This window comes from Triticum dicoccoides, chromosome 7A (assembly GCF_002162155.2).
Source record: "Triticum dicoccoides isolate Atlit2015 ecotype Zavitan chromosome 7A, WEW_v2.0, whole genome shotgun sequence".
Classification (NCBI taxonomy): domain Eukaryota; kingdom Viridiplantae; phylum Streptophyta; class Magnoliopsida; order Poales; family Poaceae; genus Triticum; species Triticum dicoccoides.
Window position 1 is genome coordinate 703440898 of NC_041392.1, and position 11226 is coordinate 703452123.

At 47.6% G+C, this 11226-nt stretch overlaps 1 protein-coding gene across 1 annotated transcript; it reads left to right on the forward strand.

Annotated features, from left to right (window-relative positions):
- Window positions 1-5828: 5828 nt before the first annotated feature.
- Window positions 5829-10457, forward strand: LOC119329665 (beta-catenin-like protein 1). The gene is made up of 8 exons (XM_037602731.1): window positions 5829-6935; window positions 7978-8062; window positions 9152-9248; window positions 9333-9396; window positions 9476-9532; window positions 9645-9682; window positions 9803-9884; window positions 10070-10457. The coding sequence occupies exons 1-8, from the start codon at window positions 5919-5921 to the stop codon at window positions 10160-10162; spliced, it is 1533 nt and encodes a 510-aa protein (XP_037458628.1). The 5' UTR covers window positions 5829-5918; the 3' UTR covers window positions 10163-10457.
- Window positions 10458-11226: the final 769 nt, after the last annotated feature.

Here is an 11226-nt window from a genome sequence, read left to right on the forward strand (position 1 = left end):
TGAGTAAAATCTAAGTGGTTTAATCTCTTTTCGGGTTTGGGGGTGGGGGGGGGGGTGAGGGGACATGACACAATGACTAGTGTAAATCAAAGATGCCATCGGATTTAGTTACACCCGACTTAACTCAGTATCCGAGTAAAACTGACAAAGCACACTACACCTATGATGGAAATACCACCCAGATTCATGAATCACAAAAAAACACCTTTGTAGAGCTTTATCTGGGAGTTTGAGGCCTCATTGATATACGTAAAATCAGCCCGAAGGTAAGAAAAAAAATATTCACAATGTTTTTTGTATAACACTAACTTTACTTATAGTATGCTGAAACATCATTTATTTAGTAGTTCTTGAAATGTTTTTAGTTATATCTTAGTAATTAATCTACTTTGATATATTATTTTCAAGTGCTAATGTCGTCAATTCATTAAGCCTTTTTACTTATATAGTAGAGATCAAGTAGTACTCCATAGTGGTTGGAGGCAGCAGTGCCTCTAAGCTAGAGTCAACATTGTTGCATCTAAGGTTAACCAAAAACGCTGTAGTGTATGACATTTGAGTGCAGCCTCTAGAGCGCCCTCAAAAAACATTAATCAAGTTGACATGCCGTTCACTTTTCAACTGGATGGCTCGAGAAAAGGGATGACATATATTTTAGTTGGAACCAAAGCTTGGAGGCAGCCTCTTAACTTGGAGGCGATGCCAAGAATTTCTTTTCTTGAGAAAGCTCCATGCAATGTATAGAGGCAACCTCTAAAGGCCAAGAGGAAGTTTTAGAGGTAGCAAAAATGCACACTGTGGATGTCAAGAAGACTGGACGATGCAGACAATGTTGGAGACATCGGTATGCGATGATGCCCGACTTGGATGGAAGATAACCTGTGGTGATAAAGTTGAGCATACGCGTGGAATGCTTCCCAAAAACGTAATTCATTGGGCGCGTCCGCGGACAATGACCGGTCACGCCTCAAATTATCCACCTTGCATTCGCCTCTCTCATATTTCACCCTTAGATCCATGTAAAGCATGCAAAAGAAATTCTACGTACTACATACTACGTACTATCCTAACTACTCTTCCTCGTCGGAGATGTCCACGACGACGGTGCCGGGCGCCGGCTAGATGGGCGGGCAGGAGGGCTCCAGCTCATCCTCCTCCTGCTCGACCTCATCCAGGTAGGCGAGCATCTCCGCCACCTCCGCAGCCTACTGCGCCTCCACCTCCTACCGGCGACGGCGTCTGGCCTCCGCAGTCAACTCCGACCGAAGGGAATCAAGGATGGTCTGCTGCTCCGCCTGCAGATCCGCGTCGCCAGCGTCCCCCACATCATCATCCGCCGGCTCATCTTCCTCCTTCTCAACCTCTTCCTCCTCGTCCTCCTCCAACTCCTCCTCCGGATCAACTGCATCCAGAGGTAGCCCCGCGGCAATCCGAGCTTCACGCCTAGCCCGAGTCTTCCCAAGGAGCTCGAGCCGACGCTCCGGCGTTAGAAAGGGCTCGCTCCTCACCCGGTGGCGTGGGGGCATGGCTACTAGGTGGATGGGTGGAGTGAAAAGTGGTGGCGGCGGCGGACAGGAAGAGGAAAATATGGATGGATGGTAGGGTTTCGGTGCCGCCGGTCGACTTAAATAGCTGGGCTAGGCACTACGCGGCCCACCGGGGCTGCGCCACGCGGCGTCACCGGTCCGATGGAGGAGACGAGCTTCGGATCGTTGGGTCAGGGCGTTTTCGGCCGGGACCCCTTCGCCAGTCTGACGTGGCAGGCGTGCCCGGGCGCCCCCATATCCACCCCATATTTAGGCTGGATATGAGGGGTACCGCTCAGCCTAGGCGTTTGAGGCATCCGTCTGGATCAAAAAATCATGACCGATTAGTGACCGGGTGACCCGCCCGGGCGTTTGAGGAGGGTTTGAGGCACCCGGCTGTAGATGCTCTAATGGAGGATCACAAGGGTGAGAGGTTGGTGTGGCACAACTTGCGAGATGAAGCAAAACCCAACCTTGTTTTGGTCTATCTCTGGTGTGACCGGTAAGTCATATATATGGTGGCTGCTAGGCATCAACTGACTGATTTTGAGGGAAAATCAGTCGGCTCCACTGCCGTCGGATCTGACACGTGGCACATGGATTGCAACATGGCGCAGTTGACCAGATCGTCTCTCTAGCACAACATCACTCTATCGCTCCTTGCTAGCACCATCGTCCTCCCGTCTTGTGCATTGCAGCTCCAATGCTGATGAGACTGCAGCTCTGCCGCTGGCGACATCCATAGGTCATTGCATCGCAGCTCCTCCGACGGTGAGATCTGCATGTCACAGCACCTCGTATATTCCAATAAAGCTCCGCTGGCGCACATCACCACATGCGTTGCATTTCAGATTTTGCCATTCGCGAGATCTGTCGGTTGCAACACCACTCGCATTGCATCGCAATTCCATCACCCCGTGAGATCTGTAGGGACGCGATACCACACATGTTGCATGTCAGCATTACGCGGTGCCCCTATCGCCACAATAGCACGCCTCATCATCATGGCGTTGAAGCTTGCATTGCAGCATCACCACGGTCATCGACGTCGTTGCAGCATGCCTTGTCACCATGGCTATCGAAGCATCACCGCGGCCGCCCCCATCGGGTTGCAAAAATGGTAGCTACTGCGACCACCCCTTTGCAGCATATGTCGCGGTTGAGGCACTGACGAGCTATGTGGTTGCAGCACCTATCACCGGTTGCGGCGAGCTCTACGATTGCGACATGGTGGCATCAGCCGCCAACAACACTAGATTGCAGTAATTGTGCCTGCCACGACCGCCGGTCATAAAACTGGCTACTGGTTGCAGCACCCCGACGAGATTCTGCGCTTGCAACACCGATGAGTGCTGTTGCGAGCGGCGGACCCGATGCCTTGTAACGCCGGTGCCAGGCTCCCTACCGCATCACGCCCCCATCATGTTGTCCTTGCAACATTTCCTTCAAAGAACCATGCAACGACGTCTCACCACGACTATCTCGTGCTGATTCGATTCGTCGGAGAAGTAGATGGAGCAAGGAGAGAGAAAGATCTAGCATCGGTAGAGGGAGGAACAAGACAGATCCCGGATATATGGTGTGGAGGAGTGCTCAAAGCGTGGTATATATGAGAACAAATGTGGTGAGTGCTTCCCCGGTTGGGATGAGGATCAGGAGGGAGCTGTGGTACGCGGGGTCACCGGGACATGTGGCAAGCATGGGACGCGGCTTACGTCTGTGATGTGATCAGTCGGCTGATTTCAAGAGTTTCTCCATATGTACAAAAGAACCCGTGTGGCATCGCCTCGCGATCACGATCTCAACTGACCTAGTCTCCAACTTACGGGTAACGAAAAGAATCAAGTTTTCTGCTAGGAAATCAAAAAATAAAACATAATGGCAAAAGAAAATCATACTCCTGCAAGACCATGCACCGAATTTCGACGGACCATCCACGCACATGTCACATGCCCGCTCCCTTCACCCCAGCCCCGGCTTGTGCCCAAGTCAGGACATGCTAGAAAAAGCGTGTGTGGTCTTCTTTTTCTCTTCTTATACACATTACTTAGTGGAGTGGGAAAAAATAAAATCAACTAGGCCTAGCTCTTGATGGAATTATTTTATTATAGAAGAAACAACCTGAGCACCAAGGGGTGAGCCGAGACTCGAACCCTGGCGGGCTACGTGCGCACGTGGAGTGATGTGACTCCACTATTTAAATTGGTTTCACACCTCCTCCACTTTTCTTTTGCGGGTACATCTCCTCCACTTTCAGGATGAGACTAAAGATTGCACCTTAATTCACTTGCTATTTATTCATAGGCCTTCGAGATTTACTTTAGGAATTTTCAGAAAATGACATTCGTCAAACACATTAATTCTAACAAAAATATACGTACAAATCTCTATCTAATAATAAAGGGGCTATTGCTTTTGTCCGTATGTCATGTAAGTTACCCCAAAAGTTGCTACAAATTACCCACTATGCCATCCATAAGTCAGAAAAAAACAAGTCATTTTCCATCACAGGTTGCTGCGCCGGATTTTGGTTTATCACTCAGCGAACCACTGATCATAACAAATATGTTGTGGCCTGGTGGCTACAGCGCCACCCACTTTCCCTGGAGACTCAGATTCGAATCCACCATTATCGGCGTGATTCCTTGGCCTCGCCATGACTGTGGCGAATCCTTGGCTGCGCGGCAGCAACAACTTGTGGAGTCGATCCGACGGTTGTCGCCTCCATCTCGACCTCATCTTTCACCCGCGCAACAGGTGATGAGCACTAGCGGCGGCGGCGAAAGAGGGAGTCGGGCTGCAGCTGAGTTGGGAGGCCTAGCCGAGGTGAGATGTGAGGAGCAGCATCGATGATACTCCTCCCATTCCATTGCCAACAGCGGCATCAGTGCATCTAGCATGAGGCAGATCTTGTCGCGTCAACGAGCGCATCCGCCAGGCGTCATCAGGCGATACCAATTGCTGATAGTTGCGTGGTGCTGGGATGAACGACTCGTCGGTGGACAAGGCGGTTGCCTTGCTGGTGAGCACAAGGTGTTTGTGCTAATGATTGAGCAAGTTGTCTAATTATATTGATGCTTACTTCAGTTTTCCACTACTGGATGCCGTTTGATTTTGCTTCATGTACAGTTTGGTAGAAAATGATTCACACATTACATCCAAAAAAGTATATATTTTTTCAGGTCGCAAACGTCACCCCTATAGTTATTCGTACATTTTTCTTTTATAGTCACACTTCTAAATATATGTTTAAACAATGATGCATCAGGAGTTTGGTCAGTATTCAATAACAAATTATTTATTTAATTGATAAATGAGGAGATGTGCAAGAAACAAGGGGTGCAGATGGTTAAATGCAAATTGAGCAGGTTGATGGGAGAGGTGTACGAAGAAAAAGGCAAAATAGATTGCTATTCTTGTCCTTGACAGGAAATTTGGGTTCTTTTTTAATGCTTGCCCTTTTTCTTTTGGAATAGAAATTATAGGATAGTTAAAATGGTACTTCTCTTATGAAAGACAACAAATATACATGATAAGCTTGCATAGATAACAACTTCAAACTATAATGTTTTTCTTCTCCAAAGTTATTATAATATCTCAGTAGATGATAAGGCTTGATCAATGAAGAATATTCAAATAAGGTCTTCTTTGGATCACAATAATTATATGCCATTGTAATACATGCCTGTTTGTCGTGGCGTCGCAACTCAACTATGAGGAGAATAGGATAATTTACATAGCTCTGCAGGTAACATCACATCAACTACCACAACTCCTAGCCAACTCTCATATTGTGTGATTAAAATGCTTTATCAATCAAACTATTGGTCACTCATAGACTACAATTAATTGGTATAATTTGGATGTGCAACACTAGAGATCAATTGATTGAATTGATGTAATTCTTCTTATCCAAATTGGCTCATAGTAAAGCTTAAGCCAAATACAATTATCAGATATTTTCATCCTGTCAAGAAGATGATCTTTTATCCTGTCAAGCAGATGGTTATTTACTGGACGGTTAGAAGCGGGCGAAATAGCGGTCCAGACTTCCAAAAACCTCCTCTACATTTGCCTTCGGTTTGCAGGAGAAAACGCGTTCAGACAACTCCACAGACCGCATGACTGCGTTGGATGGCTTTCACGGTCCGAACAGCTCGGTTCGGATGGTTGCGGAAGGTTTACGGGTCCATCTTGAAGATGCTCTAAGAGCATCAAAATCAAATTTGACGATTAAAAAGAAAACAATCAGCACGAATCTACAAGCAGATCCAAACGCCCCAAGAGGCCAAAACGCAGCCCACTGTCACTGAAGCACTGCCGATTTTTCGAACCCATCTTCCTCCTCGAGCCACCCGAGCCGGATCGGCCTAGGGTTAGGGTTCCGCCGCCATGGACGCCGCCGCCGCCGCCGCCGCGCAGAAGCGGAAGCGGGCGGAGCAGGAGGAGGAGCAGGCGGCTACTGACGGGCTCGACGTGCTCGACCTGCGGGCGGCGAAGCGGCTGCTGCTGGGCTTCGAGCGCCGCCTCCGCGACAACCTCGAGGCACGCATGAAGCACCCGGACGACCCGGCCCGGTTCGCCGACTCCGAGCTCGCCCTCCACGCCGAGACGGACCGGCTCCGCCTCCTCGCCGGCGCGCCGGAGCTCTTCCCCGACCTGGTCCCGCTCGGCCTCGCCTCCTCCCTCTCCTCGCTCCTCACCCACGAAAACGCCGACCTGGCCGCCGCGGCCGCTTCCCTCCTCGCCGACCTCACCGACTCCGACGACCCCTCGGACCTCGCCGGGGTGCAGGCCCTCGCCGACGCGCTCGTCGACGCCAACGCGCTCGACCTGCTCGTGCACAACCTCTCGCGGCTCTCCGAGGCGGACCCCGACGAGGCCGAGGCGGTGCACCATTCCCTGGCCGTCCTCGAGAACCTCATCGACCTCCGCCCGCACCTCGCCGACCTCGTCTGTGACCGCACCAAGGTGCTCCGGTGGCTGCTGGCCCGTGTCAAGGCCCGCGACTTCGAGGCCAACAAGCAGTACGCCTCCGAGATCCTCGCCATCCTGCTGCAGAACAGCCCCGCCAACCAGAAGCGGCTTGGCCAGATGAACGGCGTCGACGGCCTGCTGCAGGCCGTCGCCATGTACAAGTCCAGGGACCCCAGGACCACCGACGAGGGGGAGATGCTCGAGAACCTCTTCGACTGCCTCTGCTGCGTGCTCATGCCGCTCGGGAACAAGGAGCGGTTCGTCAAGGCCGAGGGCGTCGAGCTCATGATCATTATCATGAAGCAGAAGAAGTCCGCCTACAGCTCCGCCATCAGGACGCTGGATTTCGCCATGACCAGGTTCCCCCCTGCCTGCGAGCGCTTTGTCGACGTGCTCGGGCTCAAGACTGCTTTTGCGGCGTTCATGGGTAAGGCAAGTGATAGACAGCTGCTCCATTCCTTCTTATTTTGGTTCATATATTATGTGATTTCAGATGTTTTGAGTAGTAGGTACACCTTAATTCAGTAATTCACCACCATCCCCTGGAATCTCATATGTTCATCGACTGCCGCTAGGTTCATATTATAGTTTTTGTAGCCAATATAAAGCTGAAAATGGATGAATATTCGTGTATTGATTAACTGGTGCTAGAATTTTCAAACAAGCTTGTATCATAATGTATACATTGTTGATAAGACTGGTTGTTATGTGGCCTCATGCTGTTCCGTTTGTTTCTATATACATCTGCCGCAGTAACATACATAACGGATTCTTTGGAAAATACAAGTAACTGAGTTAGAGAAAAGAGCAGATAAGAAAATTGACTGATAAGCTGCGAGTCAAGGAGCTTCTTTGTTTGAAACTGGCCTATATTACAGAACAGCTCCTTTTCAGTGATAAACAACTGCTCCTTGCGTTGTTCCTTTTATCTATCTTCAATGATTACAGATATTCGAGTAGTACAACTTAATTCAGTAATTCATCACCATTCCCTGGAATTGCATATGATCATGGACTGCTGCTAGGTCCATTATAAATTTTATAGCCAATGTAAATAAAGCTGAAAATAGATGAAATGTTTATGTATTGATATCTGGCGCTAGAATTTTCAATCAAGCTTGTATCATAATTGTGTAAGCTGTTGAGTTAGTAAACCTAAAGACTGTTAATAGTTATTTTGCTCAATTTTGTGACAATGGCTGGTTGTTATGTTGCTTCATGTTTTGTCCCTTTTGTTGTATATATCTGGTGCAGTAACATGCATAATGTTCTATCAAAAAATAGAACTGTAATGGAATTAGAGAAAAAAGGTAGATCTGAAAATTCACTGATAAGCGAGTTGGCGAGTCAGGAGTTTCATTGTCTCAAGCTGGCCTTAATTACAAAACACGCTCCATTCGCAATTTTAACTTGAGACTGTTTTCTGATATATTTGTAAGCATGTTATAATTGCTTCTGAAATATGGGCTTTCAGATTCCTGTGAACAAGAAAAATAAAAATGAGAGCTATCAGGAGGAGCTAGAAGAACGCATCATTTCACTAGTTGCTTCATTGTTTGGTAAGCAGGCAAGTCTGTTCCAATGTCCGTTATACACTGAGCAGAGGATCGACAAATATACTTACATTTCTACAAATCAGCTTATGAACCACCAGTTATCTACAGGGTTTTCTGTTAACTACTCCCTCCGTCCCAAAATAAGTGTCTCAAGCTTAGTACAACTTTGTACTAACTCTAGTACAAAGTTGAGACACTTATTTTGGGACGGAGGGAGTATTTCCCTACTAGAAGTTCGAGTATGCCGTGAACATGATGGCTTATCTTCTCCAATCACTTTTATCTGATTAGAAAAATTGCTTTAATTACATTACTGATTTAACTCTAGCATGTGCAAATTTCAAATCTACATCTCTGACAGTACTTCTGAATATTATGGTTGCACTTGAAGATTCAATGTTTTGCCATGCTGTTTACTGTCATTTCAGTTTTCACAACACCATGCCAAAGCCTGTAGTTCATGGTTTCCCAGGCCACCGAATCGAAATATATTACAGAGAAAACGTAGTTTACATAATATTTACAAGGTGTCAAAGTTCCACAGGAAACAGGGCATAACCTAAACAGATTGAAAACTGAAGAGACAGAAAAACCAGGCCTCAGGCCACAACCAGAAACAGCAAACTAAAAGTGAATTTGGCATAGGAAAATTAACAATATGAACAAATGCTTTGTTTCTTATTTAATGAACTAATCAAACTTGTTGAAGTATCAGTCAGTTGTTGAGGAACCCTAGTAGCCTGCCACCATTCCACCTTTGTCCCCATATAATCCATATCATTATCAGTGTGTGATTTGGCTAGATAAAGTACATCGAAAACTTGGTTAGATGTGCCCTAAGTTCCAGTGGTGCTGAATAAACTGGCACTGAAAGTTACTTGTTTGAGCACACCTACTTCCTCACACCCACAAATAAGCATAGATCCTGATAAATTTGCACCAGAGGAATCCTTGTTTGCCATGTAAATAGGTTTGTTGGTGCTGCAGTAACAAGGACAAATAGTTCAGCATTTTAATTCATGCAATCATCATCTTTTTATTTTTGTACAAGGACTTTACAGCTCATGTTTGATTGTTACCCTCTTCTGTTAGGTGGTATCACGAAAGGTTCACGAAGGATCAGGTTACTAGGCAAATTTGTTGAGAATGAATGCGAAAAGATAGACCGTCTGATGGAGCTATACATACGGTAAATCTAGTTTCAAGAGAGCCAAGGGAACTGCTGTCATTTCCTTGTTATTAATTGCTAGTATGATCTCTTTGCGCCATGCAGGTATTCAGACAGAGTGAAAGCTGAGACCGAAAGGTTCGAAAGCCTCGATTTAGATGATTTAGAGGTGCCTTTTCTGTCTTGTGACCTCCATGTCAAATCCAAACAGATTATTTATTGCTAAATTGCATGCTCTTATCTCTTAGATGGACGATGATGAGCGGTACAACCGGAAACTTGAAGCTGGGCTTTACACGCTTCAGGTATTACCGCAGTGGCATGGCAGTGCTGCATCTGATGATATTTTCCAGCCTATATTCTGTTGATTCTTGTTCACTCCACCAAGCTTCTGAAACAGTTGTTTGTATGTTTCAGCTAGTGGCGCTTATTCTTGGGCATATCTGGCACTCCGGGTAAGTAAGGCTTCATTCAGTCTTTCTTCCCCCCTTTACTGCTCTGTTGTACAGAGAGCCATGAATGAGATTAAAATGAACTGCGGTGTTCATCTTTTGCTCCCTGTCATTAATTTTCAGGAACTCGCAGATGAGGACAAGAATAGAGTTGCTCCTGAGACAGAACAAGCTGACAAAGGATGATGTCAAGGAGATACTTCAGGCATGTCATTCCTTTCTCGAATAAATCATATGTTGTCGAGTAGTTTCTGATGGGAACTAGCGCGAATGGTCATTCGCCGGTTTTCTGCCTTGAACAATAGGGAGGCTGTCTGCATTCTTCAAGTAGGCAATGTTTTTGACAGTTTATTAATCAGCTTGTTGATGCCTGATTCGGATGTGATGCAGGAGTACCACGACAACATTGGGGACCTGGATGGGCCGGAAGAGAAGGAGAAGGCGCAAGGGCGGACCAAGGAAATCATAGCCGTGTTGTCGTGATGCATCGTCTTCCCGTAGCATTCCACAAGATGAATCCATGACCGGATTGAAATGTGCATCTCATTTGCGCTTTGTTTGTAAACTAGCCAGCAGTTATCCGCAAAAGCCGTCTTCTTCTGAGAATACATACGTGTAGGCTGTGTTGTTCAACTTGTGGAGGAGCAACAAACTGGCATTGCACCTGACCTGTGCTGTGTAGCTTCAGACAATTACTTACTTGCATCAGTTTTGACAGAATGGTCTTGTGATTTTTGTGTCATTGTCACCACTAGATTTAGTGCCGCTTCCAAGTTTATCTCATCTTTGGCAGTTCTAGAGAACAAGATACAATGCCCATGTATTTACGGTTTTTTTTCGTAACAAATTCTCTTAAAAAAGATTATTTGCCTCGTTACTGTCATTTAAAAAAATGCTGTCAAAAACAGTTTCTATGTCTCGATTAAGTGAGGGAAGAAACTCTTAAAAATATCTTCTTTTAGTGAACTATAGTATTATAGTAGTATCACCTTGGAAAGAAAGGCAAAGCTTTGCTGGGCTCACTGCAGGAAGAGGATGGTGTATTATCCTCTCGGCGCCAGCGCTGCTGTGCGTTGCCACTTCTCGCCCCTCCTCCCTCGCAGCGCTCCGCCGGCGACGGCGGCCACCCCGCCCCGTCGCTGTGCCCTACACCCCTGCTCCAGCTCCATCCTCTTAGGAGCACGAAGGGTTGGTCAAACGAGAGGCTCCGGCGTGGTGGGGGTAGTAGCCATGCGCCTGCAGCGTGGCCGACATGCGCGGCGAGTCGGGGACGAAGGGGCGAAGAGCCGGTGCTGCCCGCGGCCACTGCAATAGCGACGAGCCCATGCTGGCTAGGGTTTAATCCTAGCATCGGCAGGGTTTGCCTCGTGGCCTCGTGGACGAGCTGGCGGTCTTCACGACGGCCTCCTCTTGCTCCGCGGCAGCGACGAGGGTGAACACGGCCGCGACATTGATCTTGGCTTCCTGCGTGTGCCGGCGGCCCTTCCTCTTGGCCGATTGGACGGCGCACTGCTCGTCCATCAGCGGAGGCTCCTTCTTGGTCGTGT